The sequence below is a fragment of the Macaca thibetana genome, chromosome 6, assembly GCF_024542745.1.
Source record: "Macaca thibetana thibetana isolate TM-01 chromosome 6, ASM2454274v1, whole genome shotgun sequence".
Lineage (NCBI taxonomy): Eukaryota > Metazoa > Chordata > Mammalia > Primates > Cercopithecidae > Macaca > Macaca thibetana.
Window position 1 is genome coordinate 38,576,720 of NC_065583.1, and position 22,213 is coordinate 38,598,932.

General features: G+C 41.8%; 1 protein-coding gene across 8 annotated transcripts in view; it reads right to left on the reverse strand.

Moving 5' to 3' along the window:
* ARHGAP26 (Rho GTPase activating protein 26) overlaps positions 1–22,213 on the reverse strand; it is a 466,949-nt gene that overhangs the window by 106,314 nt on the left and 338,422 nt on the right. For all 8 annotated transcript variants that reach the window (XM_050794915.1, XM_050794913.1, XM_050794910.1 and 5 more), the window contains exon 18: positions 7,342–7,501. In XM_050794915.1, coding sequence (XP_050650872.1) covers positions 7,342–7,501 — 160 coding nt within the window. The remainder of the gene's footprint in view (positions 1–7,341; positions 7,502–22,213) is intronic.

A 22,213-nucleotide genomic window follows, 5' to 3' on the forward strand; every position in this document is an offset into this window, starting at 1 on the left:
AAGTAGTTTGGGGAGCTGTATTAAAAATCTCTCAAAAGGAACCAATTACATTTAGTAACTGAGGGTATATATAGACAGCCTGGGTAATCCATGGAGAGCTGTGATTTTCCATATCTCCAGAAAGATTCTATTTCCTGTTCTCTTTGCTGACAAAGATGGATAGATGAAAACACAACAACAATCTCCACCTTTATTTGAGTAATACTAAAGGAGCTTCACAATTCAAACAATTACTGGTTTATCTGGGATTTATTGGGGGAAATACATGTGTTCAAATGCACAACCTACCTTATCACATTAACGAAGAGTACCTTACACAGCACTTACCACTAAAAAAAGAAAATAGCCTGGTGGCAGAAGCATTCTAACCTAACACACAAATAAATCTAGCTTGTTTCTGAACCCTAACAAGGAGAGGAACAAAAAGAGTACAAGCAAGAACCATTGGAAGGAAAGTCAACAAAAAATTTAAAAATAAAAATCGATGAACAAACTACAAAAGCTGTGACCACGGGACAAGAGTAGCTTCCTGAGTAGGCAAGAGTACCAACGACTATCTCAACGCAGTGAGGCATCCAGGGATACCTTTTTATTAATTTCGCATATCAACAACTGTTTGAAATAGCAAAGAAATAAAACGCGACTTCTAAATACCTGTCAGTTGCCAAACCAACTATATTTTATTAATGGATGCACATTTTGTGCACCAAGTCCAGAACTAGTGCAATGGATTTCAACGTTACCAATATTTTGGTAAAAGCAGATCGAGGCACATTGGTGGCCCAAATCAACTCAAATTGAGCTAACTACATTATAAGCCAATAGCATTTGACCGGGAATGCGAGGTTGCTTAGGATTTAGTCCTTAGTCCAGTTGTCAAGCAGGGTCATCCATGATTACTAGCTCCTCTCCTTGACATCTGAGGTTAAAAGTTAACACATTAAAAAGGGGCACTGATCTTTGGGGATTTCTGAGAATTAACAGCTCAAGTATCAACACTCTCACCTCTTCCAAAGCTAACTGATGGACTGGGAAAGGAATTATTATAACTTACTTTGTCAAACATTAATAGGCATCAAAAGAGGCAATGCTGACAAAAGCCTGTAGCACATAACACATGCACACACATACATCCTGCTCCATGTACAGAAACCCTTTCGAGTGCCACAGCCACAAGAAACAGCATGGACTGTTACAGAACAAGTGCAATCCTACTATTATGTGTTGGAATTTAACAGCAAGGGGACACACACACACACACACACACACAAAGTAGCCTGAAATTTCATGTTGAACCAAAACTATGAAAGGCAAGCAGTTTGTTTTCTTGATAAGGTTCGCCTTCTTAAACATCTAAAATTGTCATCGTCATTAGCAAGTAAGCCTTTAAAACACTAGGTAAAGGGAAAACCTTGTAAGAAATATAATTTCTGGGCTTTGAGATCTTGGACCATGACAGCATTCAATATTTTGTTTGTTTGAAAATCTTAGCTAGAAGCATAAAAATATTGGTTGCTTTTACCATAACCTTAAGTTTTTGCCTACTTTAGTTTTAAGACTCAGTGTGATAAGGTATGAGTTTGGGGAAAAGATTCTGTTCATACGGAAATGGTAATTTTGCATAACTGACTGCTACCTTAACATAGCGTGGGAGGAGCCAAAATCTTTGCCATCTGAGCTTTCAACTCTGAAACTTGACTGTAGGTAAAAAGAGCTATACCATCAAATCTACTCTTTAGTTCTCATATAATTCAAAGAGAGTCCAGCATATGGATCATTAATAGGAAATGATGCTATGAGCTAGTATTTCCCCTTAGGAAGTCTGGCAAAAGAAACAAATTAAGAATCTCTCTCTACCCTCCAAGCAAAGCCTGTAGGTCAAAGGTGACACTATCTGAGCTGCAGGTTTAGAACAGTATGGTTAACTCTATTGTGTTGCTATTTATTTAATGTGTGATTTTGATGTCAGCAAGCAAAGTACTATTTGGTTCAGCTTCCAGGGATGTCTTTCTAAAGTGCTGACATAATCATTTTAGCCTCTACTTGGAAACCTCTGAGAGCTCCCAGTTTTCAGAAGTCAGTTCAAAACCTTTTCCTATAGCTTTCAGGACCCTTAGCAAATGGACTGAATCCAGCTCTCTGGCATCATCACCCACTACTTGCTAACAAACAACCCACAGTCTTTCATAACCATGTAATTTAATACAAACAACTTGATTAATGCTGCTCCTCTGAGTGGCTGTCCCTCCTATCTCTACTCTTTCTCTGCCTAGAAAACTTCTATTGATCTGTCAGAGCCCAATGCCATTAGAATTAAATTATTTCTCCTCAGTGATGCCATAACACTTTATTCATCTTACTGGAGGTCATTTAACACACTGTATGACAGTTAGTTCTATCTTGATAAAATGGGGGTGCTTTGAAAAACCTATTCTACTTATCTTTGGCCAATGGTAGATATTCAATAAATGTTTACTGCATTGAACAGAGATTAACTAGAGTAGATTTTGAAAGCTTGGGTTCTGAGAGTAGTACTAAGTTCAACCCCTGTTCCTCTCCTAATCAGCCGCTTCTTAAAGTGTCTGCGCTTCAGGCTTATAATTTGTAAAAACAGAGCTAAAAATATTAACCTTATAGGGTTGCTGTGAAAATTGAATGATGGATATAAAGCTGCTTAGCACAATATCTTGTAAACAATAAGCTGTAAGTAAAAGTTAGCTATTACTATCATCATCATTATTATTTCTGGACTGTATTCATTTAAAGGATTCATTCATTTTAATTGAGTAAACAGTCAGCATGTATCACCAACATAGAAAAAAAAATTCCATGAGCCCCCAAACATAATATCATATCTCGTAGCTGTTTCCTCTCTGTCTCCTCCTAATGTAGCATATTTATTTCCCAGAACTGTGCCAAACACTGCCTCCCTCCCAGGTCTGTGAGAGAGGTGGAGGACAGAGGTTCTGGACCACTGTGACAGGGTAAGCAGGTCGCTAGTGCGTTCTATCTGACCAAACTCAAGTTGTGTGTGAAACGCATCACTATGGTTCCCAGGAAGAAGACATAGATGGATTCTCTGGGTTGTGGGGAGAGGGTGTTTCTAGACTTGCAGGTACTATCTTGAGGGCGTGTGGATGTGAGTGACAAAATAAAGGAGATCATGTTCACTATTAACCCTCGGCTGAATGTCTAGTGTTAACCCTTGGAAAACAAGAGAAAGACACGCAGGCAAAGAGAGAAAAGATTGTATGCCTTAGCTAGTTAGAACACAGAGGTCTCTTACCTTCTATTGAAAAAGAGGTGTTTTACCAGGTTAAAGAAACTGAATTACCCACTTCTCTTTCTGTTTTCTTTAATGCCAATCTTAAAAATGTTTTTCCAATTTTAGATATTTATGAGTTGGTTCTCCACACCCAGGCTCACAAAGGGCATTTAAGGGCTAAAATTGTCACTACCACCAGACGCCTGAGGCCCCTGGTTGAATAAAAAGTGGCAATGCAGAGAAGAGGTGGAAAAGCACTCTCCATAAAAACACTGGGTTGCTACCCAAGCTCAGCACAAGCCGCTGATAAGAAAGTAGAGTCATTCCTAAAGGGAACTAAATGCAAACTTGCTGGGTACCGTAGATCCCCTGCAAAGATAACGGTCAACAATCCTCCCACGCCTGTGTGCACACATTGTTCCTCCCACCCAGAGGCGGCTTCTCGCTCCCCCCGCCTTGAATCTGGCTGGACTTGTGACTTGCTTTGGCCAACAGAATATGACAGAAATGATACTTTGTTCCAGGCCTAAGCCTTAAACAGCGCTTGCTGTTTCTGTGTTTACTCTCTTGGAAGTTGGAGCTGGACTCCTGAATGATGGGACAGCACCTGGAGACAGGGGGGTCTTGTGGAGGAGGATCAAGACATTCTGGTCCACAGCTAGTACCAAAGTCCCAGTTGTGTGGAGTGAGGACACCTTGGACCCTCCAGTCCCAGTCAAACCACCCCAGCTGATACCACAAGGGGCACACATGAGCCCTTCCCAAATTTCTGACTCACAGAATTGAGAGTAATAAAATAATTGCTATTTTAAGTCACTAGGTTTGGAGATGATTTGCTACATAGCAATAGAAAATTAAAACAGGCATCTTATGGCTCTCTCCATCTCTCTGTCAATGGAGTGGCTCCAATGGCTAGATGCCTGGGTTTCCACACCTTCTTTTCAGCATCATGCTCCATTTATTCCTAGAGCCCTCCTAATGATTATTCCGAAGCACAAAGTAAATACCTTATATAAAATGTTAACATGAGAGAATACTATGCCAGTCGCTAAGGGGGATATATACTTGAGCCCTGCAGTGGGGCTTGTTTCAAGCAAGCTTGTTTCATATGAAAAGGTGCTGCTGGAAAGCATTTCTTCAAGTGGGGTTTCAGGATTTTGTCTAACTTTTGACACTAAAGACTAGACAGAAGAATAGTCACCCCTAGACATTTGTGTGTGTGTGTGTGTGTGTGTGTGTGTGTGTGTCTGTGGATGTTTCTATTATAGAAAATTAAAGCCAAGACTAAGGAAATGCTTGGTAAATATTAACGAAGACCTTATGTACTATGAATTTTTATGTTTTAAAACATTTTATTTATTTATTTTAGATGCAGGATCTCATTGTCACCCAGGTTGGAGTGCAGTGGTGCAATCATAGCTCACTGTAACCTTGAACTCCTGAGCTTAAGTGATTCTCCCACCTCAACCTCTCATAGCTAGGGCTATAGGTATGTGCCAGCGCATCCAGCTGATTTTTCATTTTTATTTTTTGTTGAGATGGAGGTCTTGCTATTTTGCCCAGGCTGGTCTCAAACTCTTGGCTTCAAATGATCCTCCCACCTTAGCCTCCCAAAACACTGGGATTACGGGTGTGAACCATCGTGCCTGGCCAACACTATGGATTTTAAAGAGTAAGTCTCTGACAACATCCTTCTGAGGACATAAAATTGCTCTGGATTTGATGGCTAAAGTTAAGTTCTATTGGCAGGGAGTTTATACAAAGTATTATCGCCAGAAAGCCAGAGGCCAGCGCATAGCCATGGATGCTTAGAATTGCTGTGAGGTGAACACCATAGACTTCCAAAAAAGACTGAGGGAATATTTCCTTGCTTTATACTGGGCTAGGCCTGAAGCTACACTGAAAAAGGAGTCAAGATGGCTTATTCCAGTTGCTTTCACAAAGACAGCAAACCCTATGAATATGAAGGACGACCTTCCCAGAGTAACGTACATGTACTGTTCTCAGAAGTCATATACCATGGCTTTGGCAATATTCTATTGATCACATAGGCTAGCTCTATTCAGAGGTGGAGGGGGCTACACAAGGGAATGAAGACTGGTGGACAGAATCGCTGGGAGCCATGTTGGACACTGGCTGCCACATTCACCCAAAACCAATGTACTAGCGCCTACCGAGGAACAAAACACAATGTCCCTGCTTTCCTGAAGCACACATGCTTGGAGAGGTCGGAAAGCCAATGGAACAAATCATTAAGAAAATTTTATTATATGCTCTATAATTTGTGAAGTCCCATGCGTTAAATAAAATTTACAGGAGGCCATTGGTTTGGACTGAGCTCCTGCCCTAGGCTCAAGAGACCAAACCAAAATGCAGTCACTCCTGCTGAAGTTCTTCGCCGTCAGACCAAAAATAAGTTGTTTGTCTGACCTTCCAATAAATGAGGGGAGAGATAACAGGCAAATCCCCAGGCAGGCCAGTTTTAGTCAGCACATAAGGAAGTCCCCTCTGCTTTAACTTTTACAAGGAAAGTAACTTTAAAACAATCTGCTTTTTGTTCTCTTCTTTAGCCCTTTTCTGTCTATAAAGCCAACCTCCTCTGCTCGGCTTACTGGAACACTCATTCTATTTTACAGAATGAGGTACTGCCCAATTCTAGAATCTCAAATAAAAGTCAGCTAATATCTTTAAACTTGTTGTGATTTTGTCTTTTGATATATGAAAATAGACAACATGGAATAAAAGGAAAAGGGAATGGTGGAGGTTGGGATTGTAATTTCAAACAGAGAGATCCAGGTAGGATTCACTTAGTACACTTGAAGGAAGTGAGGAAATATGCCATGTGGTTTTACGGAAGAACAGTGTTCCAGCCACTGGGAACAGCAACTGCGAAGGCCTGAAGTAAGAATGTGCCTGAGGTGTCCAAGAAACGGCAAGGCAGAAACAAGATGGCTATAGGAGAGATGCAGGAGATGAGATCAGATAGTAACAGTAAGAGGACAGAGACTATGTGGGCGAATGTATGAAATGGGAAGCCACTGGATGGTTCTTAGCAGACAACTGATACTATCTGACTTAACATTTTAAAAAGTCTCATTCTGGTGACTGATACCAGAATTGACAGGCCAAGGGTAGAAGAAAGAAACAAATTAGGAGGCTCTTGTAAATAGTCAGACAAGACGTAGTGGTGGCTTACAACATTATCAGTGTAGGTGGTGAGGCATGGTCAGATTCTGGAGTTACTGTGCATGATTAATTTGCCATTCTAGGCAAAGTTTTTATTTAAGAGGAACAGCATTTTTTATTAGATTCCAGATTTGTTGCTGCCAAATGGTGCTTTAGGGAACCCTGCACAAGTTCTGAGAAGCTTCATAGGGATGTGTGTGTAAGAGCAATGAAGTGGGTCAGAGGACTGAAGCTTTATGTCCCCTCCCCAGTTTCATAAGGGCAGCTCTGCATGAACATTCTTCAAATTGGGGGATGAGGAAAACCTTCAACAGAAAGACTAGGAACCCCAATTCCCCAAAAGAAAAGACAGACCATAAAAACACACGCACACAAACTGTATAAAAAATACAACCCCATTTATAAAATTGAAAGGCAAACTATAGGTAAAAATATTTGCAACACAAGTGAAGAAAGTTCAATATCCCTAAATTTAAAAAACTCATAAAATTCGTAAGAAAACAATCAAGTAAGAAATGGGCAAAAGGTGTTTCCAAAACGAGGCTCATAAGAGTACTTCCTTCATTGAATTGTTGTGAGGATAAAATAACAATATATATATAAAGTATTTAACACAGTTCCTGGCACAGAATGCTCAATCAATTTTACCCACCACTGCCGCCACCATAACCACTGCTGTTGTCGTTGTAACTACCACGGTTGACACCTTTACCACCACCCTTACGTTATCATCACCACCATCACCACCATCATTACCAGCACCAGCAACTTCATCATCGTGACAGTGTAAGAGCGATGGCAATGCAAATCTGAGTCAACTCTGAAGGTCAATTCCAATGCAGCTTCCCCCCAAGTACATTCTTCACTGCAAGTGATCAATTACATATTACCTTTTCATGGTTTTCGATTAGGATCTCAATGACAATGTTCTGAAATTTGATGTCCATGATGGCGGCTACTGTTTCTTCCTGAGGCCTCAGCAGAGTGGGTCCAAACACTACGCCAAGGTTTGCCACCGTCATCAAATTCTGCTTGTGGTTGTTAGCAACACTGGAAGGAAGGAAAAGAAAAGGTACCAGTGAGAGAAATTGTGTACACAGAGATACCAACCTCCCTGTACCCTTCCTATCTTCCTATCTACAGACTCCTCATCTGTAGGAGCCAGAACTTGGGACATCATCAGATGCCACAGGAGTCAGAAAATCTACCACATTTCAGAAATCTCCAGCATCCAGGTTAATTTGCTATTTCAGGATATGACACTCTTTATCATTTCCATTTTGCCTAGAACAACCAACCAACCAAAGCAACTATCTGCCAAATTACTAACCTTTGAACATCTGAATCCCTGTTTTGCAAGTCCAGGTAACTGCTAATCCCTCTTAATTACAATTTATGTACTTGGCAGCTGCTTAAACTGCGATCATTAGCATTTTTCTCCATGGCAAATGGAAAACCACTTGATGGCTTTAATACATTTGCAAACATAAGCACAAAATAGACATAATTTTTTAAACGGGCAGATCTGGATATTTAAAACCAAGTAAGGAAATTCTGCACTTTAGATGTAAAGTATTAAAGGCTGATCAGATTAAACATGTGGCTCACATTAAGTGAAATGTGGTGCACATTAAGTGAAATGTGGCATAAACAGAAATAAAAATGCACTAGTGTATATTCATCTATATGGCTGTGTTTATATTGTCACATACTCAAAGTCTAACAAACACACAGGGTCAACAGTTGCTAGGTCTGAGTAATTTGCTAAAGACATAGGCATATTTTTGAATAAACAACTACTCAAAAGATGTATCTGAACACCATACGCAGGCCACCAGGACACAGCAATAAAACTCAATTGTTCACTTGCTGGCCCCATGTATAAAAACATATAAATCATCTACTGGCAACAAATAAGTTAAAAGTTAATGCCATTCGGTTTTGTTGAGAAAATATCAAGAACTCTCCTAAATCACCTGTTACAAGAAGGAAGCTATTCATTACTAACTTGAAACTAGAGACAAATTGGGTAGAGATAGGCAGTTTGCACAGACCTACCTCCCTAGCATTTAGTGCTATTTATATGGAGTACTTTTTCACACAATTCTATAAATGCCTGCAGTGTTTCTCACTGTTTCTCTGGTATACATTTTTTTTTTTTTAAGGAAGAAAAGAGATTATACTGCCTTAAGTGCTGGTTTTTAAACTGAGTCTTTATTGAAATACTGTATCAACCAATTTTATTAGCAGATGTGTATTTTTCTATAATTTTTTTAGGGCTAAGAGTTTAACTTTCTCCTCTAAAGGTGGGCAGAGCATGGTTAGGTTTATGAAACTTTAACTGTGGCACAGGCCAGTTAGAAAGAGGATTTGCTTTTTGATTGCTAAGCAACACCTGCAGCAGGCAGACTGGCCTGTTTCTGGTCCACATAAAGAATATTTTATAAACATTTTCTTAGTTCTTGCCGAGTCTCCTGGTTTTACTTATGTTTTCCATTCTACCCAGAATCACATCACATTTCCAGTCTGACGATTAATGCAGATAGTCAAATTCTGACCTGGCAAGGGGGAGAAACTTTGGTTCTGTGCATCAGTCAATCGGCAAGTATGTATATTTACAAGCTGCTTTTAACATCACTACTTTCAACATCAGCTCCTCTGTGTGGGAAGGGAATTCTAAGTCCTTATACTTCCCCTCCCAAAAGAGCTAAGTCATTAAACTTACCCTCTTGTCACAAAAGTCCCGTGTGCAAGTGAATCAACAAGCTATTTTTTTTTTATGAAAGTATCTTCAAATTGTAGACCAGTAGAAAAATAACATGGTTTAGACGACAATCATTTTTCTCTGTCAGGCTTCTCCACACTACATCTGACTAAAGCAACAGCCTCCTAACTAGGGTTCCTGACCCAAGAACCTCTAACTTCAGCCTTATCCTCCCTGCTATCAGCAGCTCCACCTAAAACTCAGCTCTCAAACCTCCCCTGGCGAGAACACAACAGCATGGCATATGTGAATGGTTAGCAATGCCATTGTTTAATTGTTCTGATCATGATGACTGTAAACCTGTCATGGGCCCCACTGTTTTTCTTTCTTTCTTCTTTTTTTTTTTTTTTTTTTTTAAACAAACAAGGCCTTTCTCTGTCATCCAGGCTGGAGTGCAGTGGCATGATCATAGTTCACTGTACCCTCACACTCCTGGGCTCAAGAGGTCTTCCTGCCTCAGCCTCCTGAGTAGCTACCACCACCACACCTGGATAGTTTTTAAATTTTTCTGTAGAGACAGAGTCTTGCTACGTTGCCTAGGCTGGTCTTGAACTCCTAGTCTCAAGTGACCCTCCCAGCTTGGCCTCCCCAAGTGCTGGGATTGTAGGCATGAGCCACTGTGCCTGGCCTACCCGACTATTTTTAACACAAAGTCTGAACTCTTATAAAACAGCATACCTTTCCTCAAATCACCGCTAAGCCTTCCTGTGCCACTTCCCAGCTCTTGGTCCCTGGGCAGAGTGACTCAATATTTCTAAGCTTTGGGTTCCTCATCTTTAAAAAAAAGAAGAGGTTAGGTGAATAACATACCTACTTCATGTGAATGTTGTACAGATTAAATGTGATAATGCATGGGATATGTGGTAATTATCATACTAATCCACTTTTCACTCTCATTCCACTTCCATACCTCTCTGCCTTTGTCCCTATCATTCCTCTGCCTGGAATGTTCTTTTGCTGCTTTCTTTGCTTGGCAAGCTGCTAATATGCAAGGCTCAGCTCAAATGGCCCATTCCTTTCTGTACCTTCCTCTCACCTTTCTCCAATCTTCTATTCCCAAAAAAGGCAGACGTGTTGGCCTGTTCCTGCATTTATTACACAGTGTTGTCATCCCTACCAAGGCCTGAGAAGAGGAAGTATGGTATGTCATTTGGTAGCACCAGTGCTGAGCACACTGCTTGGCACAGGAGATGCATAATGAGCATTCACTGAGGCATTAAAAGATGAGGGGAGTTTCTGAGTAGGCCTAAAACAATTATTCCCAACCCAGCTACTTACTCATTAAACTTCAAATTATTGTTGATGATTTTTGGGGAATGTATCTCAACTATCCCCCAACCTCCCTTTTTAAAGTATTGAGCTAGTTCCACTTCTTAGACTTAATTAATGAGTAATAATTACTCTGATTTGCAGGCCCCAGTGCCCAAAGGCATTTGGAAAAAAGATATTGTAATTCTGGATTAGCAACTCTGAATATAAATAAGCTTGAGGTTACCCAGCATAATTCATTTCCCTTTTAATGATCCATGTTATTTTAGAACTTAAAAGACATATTGATCCAAGTCTTAGGAAACTTTTTTTGGGGGGGAGGGCGTAGTTACACCTTTCATTATTAATGACCATTATCTTTCGGCACACTGAAGTAATAAATTGATCTGTCACTTGATTATTACTGCTCACAACTTGGTACAGCTATGTTCATTACTCCAGAATGAATTATTAATGGCTTGAGATCTCTATGTATCCCGGACAGAAAGGCCTAGACCTCAGCCTCTGCAGGCACCAGCCATCCATTATAGCTGGATGAATTTACAGATGTGTGAGAAACAGGCTGGCAGAGCACTGGGGAGCCGGTCCAGCAGGGGCCACGGGACTCGTTCATTAGCAAGGTCTATAAAACACAGAGAACCTGCTGTTTTTTTAAATTGAGCTGTCTGAGTTCCTCCTCACACGGCTCAGAATGTCATGTTGAGTCTTGACTTAAAATCTACACAGGGAAGTTTCTTGTACACTTCACACTGCAGTGAAGGAGTCTGTGACGCATGCCTTTCAGATCCCTACGTCCATGGGCTATAATGTCTTTTGAAAGAACTGCCAATTCTATAGGCTTCCTCTGGATGCTGCAGAGAAAAAGTTTTGCATGTGACATTCACTTGGGAGATTTCTTCTGTGATCATCAGAATGGCTGCATCCACTGAGAAGCAGTGGATCTCCTGAGGGGCATGACTTTAGGGCAGTTGTTGGGGGTGGGGAGGTATATGTACCCCATGTTCCAGGCAGTTCCCACATGAACTGGAATCAATGAGGAAAGAGCATGTTCCATGGACATGGCCTTGGCAGAGGGGACTCTTGCCACCTTTGCTTTAAGGGGAAATAGATGGAGATGCTGTTTTGGTCTGATATCCTTTGAGAGGCAGAAGGAGGTAAATCACTTCCAGATAAAGATGGTGGTGAGGAGGGTGGCAGAGGGAGCATTATGATGGGCATAGACAGTAGCCAACCCTTGTGGGGCTTGTAAGGCAGAGACCCCCAGGTTGTCAAAGGGATCACAACTGTTTTCCTAGAGTTTAAACAAGAGCCAGAGCTCTATAAGTGCTAAGTAGTACTTTAAAACACCAGACTGGTCCTAAAGTATTCCAACAATACATAAGCTTATTGTAGGGGTTGCAGATAAGTTTCATCTTGAGGCCTAGAGTGCTGTGTTGAAAAATATCAAAGAGGAGTACTGGCTCCACTGGATACAATGTAGTGACAGATTTGCAGTGTGCCATGGGTTGGAGGGGTGGAGCAACAGCCCATCCCACTTACCCACCCCATCCCTTACTTGTTTGCTTCAGCATCCAATATTAAACAGGAACTTAGGCTTACAGAGCGTTTTAGACTTTTTTAAAAAGTTCTACAACTTTTTATGTTTATCTGACCTACATAATAACTCTACAACAGTAGCGCTCAAACTTTCCGACAATGACCCAAGGTAGGAAGTATATTTTACCAAGCAATACACACATACATAAACAGACAGGCACACACCCCTACACCATATCAGAAACAAAAGTTTTCAGGCATAGTAAGTATGACACATTCTGATATTTTCTATTCCTATCCTATCCTATTCGATTCTATGTTTATCCAATACATTGTTTTCATGAGCCACTTATATGCCATGAACTACTATTTGAGAAACACTGCTATAGAGGTATAAAGTGCAAACATTCTCTCCAATTTGCAAGCCTGGACAATAAAGCTAAGGGAGATCATAGCACAGTAGTTGGAGTCAGACGGACATTACCAGCTGGATGGCAGCAGGCAAGTCACCTGGCCTCTCTAACCCTGTTCCCTCACATATAAAACTGGGGCAAGCTACGTATTGTAGCTTGTAGCTTGTAAACTTGAAAGGCTGATTAAGTATGATTCTGCAAGTAAATCCCTTGGCATGAAATAATGACTTAATAAATGACATCTGCTCTTGTCATGGTGGCTGTCGAGGTAGTTCTGACGAAAGTGGTAGCAGCAGCAGCAAGTGCCAATTTAAAGCCACATTGTTAGTTGGTAGTTTCACTTGGTATCCTGTCCAGGAACCCCTAGTGGCCTGCTTCTGCTTGGGGCAAGAGGTTGCATCTTCTCCACTTATATTTCAAAGACTTCTATACCCTACCTATTTGTATTTCTCCTCTTTTCATTCTTTTGTGTAAAAAAAATTATGAAATACTTTGAATCTATAGAAAACCTGAAATCATAACAGTGCTTCTTTTCTTTCTTTTGTTGTTGTTGTTGTTGTTTTTTGAGACGAAGTTTCACTCTTGTTGACCATGCTGGAGCGCAATGCCGTGATCTCAGCTCACTGCAACCTCCGCCTCCCAGGTTCAAACAATTCTCCTACCTCAGCCTCCAGAGTAGCTGGGATTACAGGTGCGTACCACCACACCTTGCTAACTTTTGTATTTTTAGCAGAGACGGAGTTTCATCATATTGGCCAGGTTGGTCTCGAACTCCTGACCTCAGGTGATCCACCCGCCTCGGCCTCCCAAGTGCTGGGACTACAGGCGTGAGCCACTACACCTGGCCATTGCACTTATTTTCTATCACTTCCCTATAAGCACTTCCGGTACAACAGGCTGAAAGCCTCACATGGAGCCAAAGCAAAGCCACCAAACTCACTCTCCCTTCATGACACCAACAACATCATGCCCCTAGCCTGCCTGGCAAGTTCTCCCCCACCATATAAAGCCCACCACCCTCCAAAGAACAGTTCTGAGCACTCCACTGACCACTGGAGGCCAAACCGAGCTCTCTCCTCTGAGAGATATGTCATGGTCAATCCCATGGGACATTTCTACACCAGCTGCTCCCCTGTTCACAAATACCTTAGGACTAGGGACTGGATCATGACCTTAGAGTGCATCTTCTGCAGAACACAGGCAGGTGCTGGGGTAGGCCTGAGATGACCAATTCTGAAAATATTATAGGTAAGTGGGTGGGTACCTAAGCTGCAGTCAATATCACCCTCCTCTCTACTACCCTCTCAGGGAAGCTCCAAGCTCTAGGGCTGAAGAGGATTAGCTGGAAATGAAGCTGCTGGAACAACACTGTTTTGTGGCTAACCAGACAAGTTTGGTTTCCAGGGTTGTTAATTTGGTTCTTTTCACCAGCCTCAACTCCATCCTTAGTATATAACAGGGGATGGTGGAGGGAATCCCCACCGCCACTCACGGCATGTTTTCTACCAAGTCAGACTCTGTGTTGCCTGGATACTACCCGGACTCGGTGAGGCAGGACTGCTGCAAACAGCACTGAGGAGGCCTCTGTCGAGAACACCCGTCAGGGCCATGGACACAGGTTGCTGGACTGCCCCAGTGGTGGCACCAGAATGAGGGTGTCAGATAAATTGCTCTGTGTACTGACTGAGGCCTGGCTCACCAACCACATTTAACATCTTCCTGGGAATGGTTATCTAGTGAGCAGCCAGACAGGAAGCTTGGAATAATTAATTGAGTGCTCACGGTGGGTACCTCTACACAGTGCCTCCTAACGGGAGAACCGTCTGAGGCAGGCAGGTACCACTATCATTATCACTTTACAAATGAGGAAAGAGAAGCACTGAGAAGGTAAGTAATTGACTCGAGGTTACACAGCTAATGAAGGGCAAAGCCAGGAGGGGAATGAAGTCTGCAGAGTCCATACTCCCAACCCCAGCTTTCTCCTGCTCCCACACCACCAGGGCAAGTCCAACCTACGCTAAAAAGGCATTCTTCTTCCTCAGAAAATTCAACCCAAAATGAAGTCACTGTAGGGGAAAAAATCCGTGGTTATAATAGGAAAAAGTGGGCCTCTCCCTCATTCACTTCACAAATCACTAAATTGGAAGAAGTAAAAACAAAAAAGAGAAGGAGAGCACTTATGCCTATGGGAGTGATACTGGACTAAACACTGTTTCTTCCTCCTTCTTACAGTGGACACTTGACAAAATTATGAAAATGATGAACTACTCTCAAATATGATGGCATTCCATTTATAGCTGGCTGGCACAGTCAGAGCTGGTTCCTAATAATGAAAGAGTGAGCACTGTAAGATTGAGAGAGGAGAAATTAAAAGAAAAAAAAAAAGAGGGAAAAATAGCCCAAATGGGTTCTGTAGTCCAAAAAGGAGATAATTATGGCCATACATGTATTCATCCAGGCTGAACTGCTTTCATTCAAGGATGTCAAAGCTCTGTGAATAACTAGCAAAGTGTTCTCTGCTGGCTACATTTCAGATGGGTAAACAAAGCTGCTGAGATGTTAACTACAGCTCAGTATTACTTAGGCCCACTTTAACCCCCACTAACAGAGGCCCACTTGGTATTGAAAATGGTTTAGAGAAAAGGAAAAGGGATTTGGGGAAATTTTTAAAAAGACAAGATACCTCTTTGCATATCGCTTGCAATCTAATGCAGAGGTATTCTAAAATCTGAGTGTGTAACTAGCTCTATTTCCACTAGTCTTCTCTAATTCAACTCCATTCCCTATTTAAAATCTACCAAAGGCTTCTGACTGTTCTAAATTTCAACTTGAAACTCTTTAGCATCCAGTATGGTAGCTCCTCAAAAAATTAGACTCAATTACCGTATGATCCAGCAATTTCACTTCAGGGTATATGCGTAAAATAATTGAAAGTGGGGTCTCAAAGAAGTATTTATACACCCATTTTTATTGCAGTATTATTCACAATAGTTAAAATGCAGAAGAACCCAAATGTCTATTGATGGATGAATGGATAAGCAAAATGTGTTACATACAAACAACAGAATATTATTCAGCCTTAAAGAGGAAGGAAATTCTAGCATATACTACGACATGGATGAATCTTGGGAATATTGCGTTAGGTGAAATAAGTCAGTCACAGACAGACAAATGTTGTGTGATTCTACTGATATGAGGTACTTAGAGTAGTCAAACGCACAGAGTTGAAAAGTAGAATGGTGGTTGCCAGGGGCTGGATGAAAGGGGAATCAGGAGCTTTTGTTTAATGGATATAGAGTTTCAGTTTTACAAGATTAGTTATGGAGATGGATGGTGTTGGTGATTGTACACCACCACTGAACTGTACACTTAAAAATAGTCAAGGTAGTAGAGTTTACATTATATGTACTTTACAATAACAACAAAAATATATATTTTTTAAAGAAAATCCTTGGCAAAGGACCTACAGGATCCAGCTGACCTCTCAGGGCCCTCCTCTACCCAGTCCCTGTACTCTTCCAACTCTGAGCTAAAATTCTCTTTAGGCCTCAGTTCCTTCCTTCCTAATGCTGATCCCCATTCCTGGGCCACTCTGTAGTCCCTCTCCCTCTTGACTTGGCTCTGTCCTCCTTGCCACTCTTCCTCAAACTGGTCTTTCTGGACACCTCACTCTAGGTCAGATCCCTTACTATAATTCTAATTCTTCAATTCTCTTTCCTGGTACTTATTGAATTATAAATATATCACTACCATTCATGGAATTGACATTTTCTGTCTCCCCTACTTAGCAGAGCTCCAAGAGGACAGGGATGTCATCAGCCTCTCTCACTGCCACATGCCAGTGCCTAGGAGTTTGCATATCATGTGTTAAATGGAAAACAAAAGAACACGTGGATGCTTTGGGAGGCCACCTTCTTCTAAGTGTGTCAAGGCTCAGCTGCACTAGGTGCCTGGGTTAAACATGTCATGCTGTCTTAGAGCCTTTGCCAAGCTGGGGGCAGTGCGGGGCGTGGTTGGCTACAGCAGCTCATCCTGACACAGACAACATATCATGCACTAGGCATCTCTTCCTGGTCAATCTGGAAGGTATAGCAGTCAAAAAATATTTACAAGCTCTAATAATTATTACATGCATTATCTAATATGCATTGTATAATACAGCATGAGCTCACACTACTATACTAGGATCCTTTCAGTACATTTAATAGCTCTCTAAGACGGTGTCTCCTATCTCTCCTTTTCTTTATCCATTTCTGAAATTGCTTTACTTCCTGCCTGTCTTTGATTATTACTAGGATTTCCATCAACAGTAACACAACTAACATGAACTGAGCACTTACTGTGAGCCAGGGATAACCACTCCATCAATTACCTCATGTGATCTTTAAAGTAACCCGAGGAGGGAAATTCCATTACTATCCCAAATGGAGAGGCTGGGGCTCAGACAAATTCAGAAATCTGTCTAGGGTCACACATCTAGAATTTGAGACCAAAAAGTCTGCAGTCTGATTTCAGAGCTACTGTTCTTAAATGCTCTAGTATGAGGCAGAGATAGAGATAGAGATAGAGAGAGACACAGAGAGAGAGAGAGAGAGAGAGAGAGAGAGAGAGAGACAGAGAGACAGAGAGAGAGAGAGAGAGACAATATGTATATCCTGCCATTTTATCTCATTTGCTTCTCTTCTTCTCTACATGGCCTAACCTTAAGGAGATCATGGGGCAAAGAAGAACCTGATTATTTTTACAAGGATAATTTGAAAGCAAACAAGACTATTAGGTTCATCCATGTTCACCAACAGTATAAAATCCCTAAGCTTTTCTATTGGTAAATAAACTAATCTGGGTCATGGGAATTACTAGAACCCAACAAGAATGATACTTTTGCTGTAAGCTGCCTAAGTTTTCCAAAATTAGTTATTTAGAGATTAAACAGACCAACCTGCATTTTATTTGCCCTACACTGTCTCAGCTACCTGGGATTTGAGAAGTCTTATGCACAGGGAAAACACATTCCTTAGACCCAGGCGTTAACTGATTAGCTTTCACCTATCTCATCCTGGACAGTTTAGGCTTCAGCTCGTAGCTGTATTCTTGGTCCCAGTCCATAGGGCGCAGATGGGGAAGAGCAGCATTCACATATAAAAAGACGTGCAGAGAAGCTGACTCAGAAAGCCTTTCTTCCTGGAAAATTACTTAACTATTTTGAATTACATAACAATTCATTCTAAAGTCCAATGTAATTAACATTTGCAAAGCATTTTATAGTTCATAAAAATGCTTTCATATTCATTATCATTGATTTATTGATTAGTTCTCACATCTAGAAAAAGGTGCCAGAGGGTAAATAGAGGAGGTGTAAAAGTTGCACATGTGTATGCCAGCCTGGTGTCACCAAGTGCTGCAAATGCTGGTTCCTGTTGTTGGTGACATTTCCTTCAACCACCCAACCTATCACCTTTAAGCCAGCATTGTCCCAAAGTCAAGCAAGCCATGGAGACATTGCTTTGGGACTTTCCACCCAAGGAAGAAAGTGCAAGGTGACCCAGCACAGAGGCCAAAACGGTAACATCTATTTTTCAATTACCAACAATTTTTTAGCACCCACTGTGTGTCAGGGACTGCTTTAAGTGCTGGAGATATACTGGTGAACAAGACAGACTCCTCCAGTTTCCTGATTTAGAGAAGCGTACATTCTTTTGGAGTAGGTCGGGTTTTATAAGCAAAGAAAATAGATGGCGGTATGGTGAAACAGCCAGCATGAAAGGGCTGGGGAGTATAGAGGAAAGGTCTGTAGCTTTAGACTGCTGGTCTAGGAAGGCTCATGGAGAAAGCATGTCTTGACAAGCCATGAGGACATCTGGGAAGAGAGCTACAGGCAGAGGAAACAGCAGGTACAAACACCTTGGGGTAAGTACCTGTGTGGCATGCTGGTAATGCCAGGGTACCTGGAGCCCAGAGAGCAAGGGGCCAAGTATCAGGAAAAATCAGAGACGTAATGGACTTGGGGGTGGCAAATCCTGGAAAACTTTGCAGGTCACTGTAAAAGCTTCGTTCTTCACTGAGTGAGATGAAAAGCAATTAGAAAATTCTGATCAGACGGGTAACACAGTATTAGTCATCCTCTCTGTAGACTCAGAAAGGCCTCAACTAAGACTTAAATGCTGAAACTCCATAGATTGCTTAACATTCAAAGAGAGAGAGATATGGCTGGGTGCGGCCTCTCACGCCTGTAATCCCAGCATTTTGGGAGGCTCAGGTGGGCAGATCATTTGAGGCCAGGAGTTTGAGACCAGTCTGGCCAACATGACAAAACCCCATCTCTACTAAAAATACAAAATGTGGTGCACCTGTAGTGCCAGCTACTCAGGAAGCTGAGGCATAAGAATGGCTTGAACCCAGGAGATGGAGGTTGCAGTGAGCTGAAATCGCACCACTGCACTCCAGCCTGGGTGAGAGCAAGATGCTGTCTAAAAAAAAAATAAAAACAAACAAAAACCAAAAAGAGGTAAGAACTTTACAAGCTGGCATAAAACCCAATAAGAGAACTCAAGATGTGTACAAACCAGAACACAATACTGTTCATATTTAATTAAAATGTGTCACGCCCTGTGCCTTTGTGCCTAAATACCCATGTTAACCTCATAGGTTTCTGCAATTGTTTCCCATTTTCCTCTTGGTCACTGTGCTGGAGACCTCTACTGGGAAGCCTGGTGGAAGAACAGAATCTTAGCCAAACCTGAACTGGGGCCTAGAGCAGGTAAGAGCTTCTAGGTGCGAGTTACTTGCTACCCAGCTAACAGCCACCCATGAATGGCACCAATATGAACATTTGTAGAGTCCATTGAATTTCACCTTCGTAACAATCTTTAATTAATTAAAATAAAGAGCATTCTTCTGAAACTAGATCCACATTACAAGCACCATTTTACAGATGAAAGGACAGGGGCAAAAGGAGCTAAATCAAAGGTTAAGGGACTGGCCCTTAGCCATGTGGCTTAGCTCCAACAGGAACAGTGACTCTGGGATCCAGCGCTGGGAGCTTGTCCCTTCCCAAGAGATGTAAATCTCATTGCAGCTTCTATGGACATGACCATAATCCTTTCTGGAAAGATCAAGATTCCAAATCCACAGATGGGTTCATGGGAAATGTTACAGAGAGATGGACAGATTGATACAGAGAGAAGCATACACTCACGAAATACGCACCCTGGGTAACCTATCTCCTTTTGTGGGGATTTTTTTAAATGAGGGAAATAACTCATGTGACTGGCATATTTTTGAAATGGAATGTACTTTCACCCCAAAACACAAACAGAAAATTACATTCCCTGCCATGAGTCTGAAAAAAAAATTGGGAGACTGAAGTTGAAAACATGAGTTTTATTTTAAGGGCCAATCTATTAAAGTGACTGGAACTGACAAACCTACATGTCCTGTCATGGTATTTTTAGATTATGTTTGGATATCCGATTAGAAGAGAGAAAAATAACAGTAATGTATGGTGTCCAGAAAAGTGTATGCTCTTCATGTACAAGAGCTGAGACTCCACGGCAAAGTTCTGGAGGTCAGTTCATACAGTGAAAGGCGAAAAACATCCTAGATCTCTAACATCCATGAAGATTACCGGTATAGCACATCAACATTCCATATGTTTATTTGTCTAACACTAATGAATGGAATCCACTAAAAAAAGAATACAAATCTTCACAATCCATAAAATCTGAATGGATTACACCTTTGTATCCCTCTCCTCCTGAAACTCTGTGGCAACACCTCCTAGCTCCTTGCTGCACTAAATCATTATCTCCTAAAACTTCAATGTAAGTTCAAGCCTAAGGAAAACAACTGCTCCTCTTATTTATTCATCCATACAAAATAACAGTGTTTATGCATAGTGGTACATGTGAGGATACGAGCAAACACACAAACCCTTCTGTTATATTTATTGCCTTAATCACAAAAATAGATTTGTCAGGGAATGATGCCAATAAACTTCTTACTTCCACATATGCAAAGCAAAACCTGATTTATCCTCCTCAAAGGTGGCACAAAGCTGGAAACTCATTGAATTCTGCTACCATGAAAGCACATTTTAAAATACAGCGTTGACAACAGAAACCAGAGATCCAAGGGAGCAAACCAACTATCATTAGGCAGAGAAAAGAAGATCGTATCTGGTAACAAAGACACCAACGATTCAGAGTGAAGTTGAGATCTGGGTCCCTGATCCACCCAACATTCACACTCTCAGCAAGAGTCATTCACAAAGCCCAAACTTAAACAGATATTTTTCAAAGGGGAAGTCAAAGTGTTTAGAGACAAAGTTCTAAAACGCTTTCTATTGTGCAGGCATCTCAGCCTGACACCTTAGTTGCTGTCATCTTGCTTTGCCTGGCTCAACAGAAAAGGTGGGTGAAGAAGGCCAAGCTGATGGCAGCTGAGATAGGGAGAAGAAATACAATGTAGGCTACAGTGGCACTTCAAGGACAGAATGATGCACAATTCCCAGCAGAAAAGCTGTCAGTAACTGATTTTAGCAGACCAATCTGGATAGTGTATAAATCTACAGAGACGAAACCACTTAATGAATATCAGATCCTCGAGCAAATCCAAACACTTCACTGTGGCCTCTACGATCCAGTCCCTGCCTACCGACCCCTCCAACCTCATGTCATACCACCATGCCCTTGCTCACAGAGCTCCAACTACCCTGGCCTTCTGTCTGTTCCTAAACACACCAAGTATGCTCATACCCAATACCGACTGAACACCTATCAGATGCCATGCACGGTTCTTGGCACTAGGATACAGAAGTCAACCAGACTGACAAGATCCCTGCTTTCATTCCAACTGGGATGGCAGATAACACATAGATACATCAGTAAAAATGTCAGATTGCAGAAGTGCCATGAAGAAATCAAACAGAGGTATATGACGAAACCTGGTGAAGAGGACCAACTTAGGTAGGCCAGGAAGGTCTCTCTGGGGAAGAGACCTATGAGCTGAACCAATAATCGAACGGCACAGTCTAAAAGTCTACAGCATAGAGGCAGATGACAAATCACACCCTCAAACACCTAGGCAATAATAAGTTGCATCTTCAACCACAAGCATCAGCGATGCCTGACTGAGACCTCTTTAAAATGAAGCCCAGGCCGGGTGTGGTGGCTCACGCCTGTAATCCCAGCACTTTGGGAGGCTGAGGTGGGTGGATCACCTGAGGTCAGGAGTTCGAGACCAGCCTGACCAACATGGAGAAACCCCATCTCTACTAAAAATACAAAAATTACCTGGGCGTGGTGGTGCGTGCCTGTAGTCCCAGGTACTTGGGAGGCTGAGGCAGGAGAATCGCTTGAACCCAGGAGGCGGAGGTTGCAGTGAGCCAACGTTGCACCACTGCACTCCAGCCTGGGTGACAGATTGAGACTCTGTCTCAAAAAAAAAAAAAAAAAGACTCCAATGCATTATATTCCAAAGGAGTTCACTTCCTTTTCCATGGGAATTCTGAAGTCTATGTCAACAGCTGCTGAGTACAACTGGAAGCCCTGCAATCGTTGCCACCATGTGGTTACCCGCACAATGATGTGAACACCCTGTGGCTTCTGGCTGCTCCTCCTGCCCATCTCTGCAGCCTCAACCCATTTAGGAAGCAGCTCCTCCCAAAAATACGTCGCTAATAGATCCCACTGCTCAGTCTTCCATACAGAAGGCCACCTTCCAGAAATTTACATCAAGGAGAAAGCCACACCACCATCCTGTTGCTATGTACCAGCATTTAGC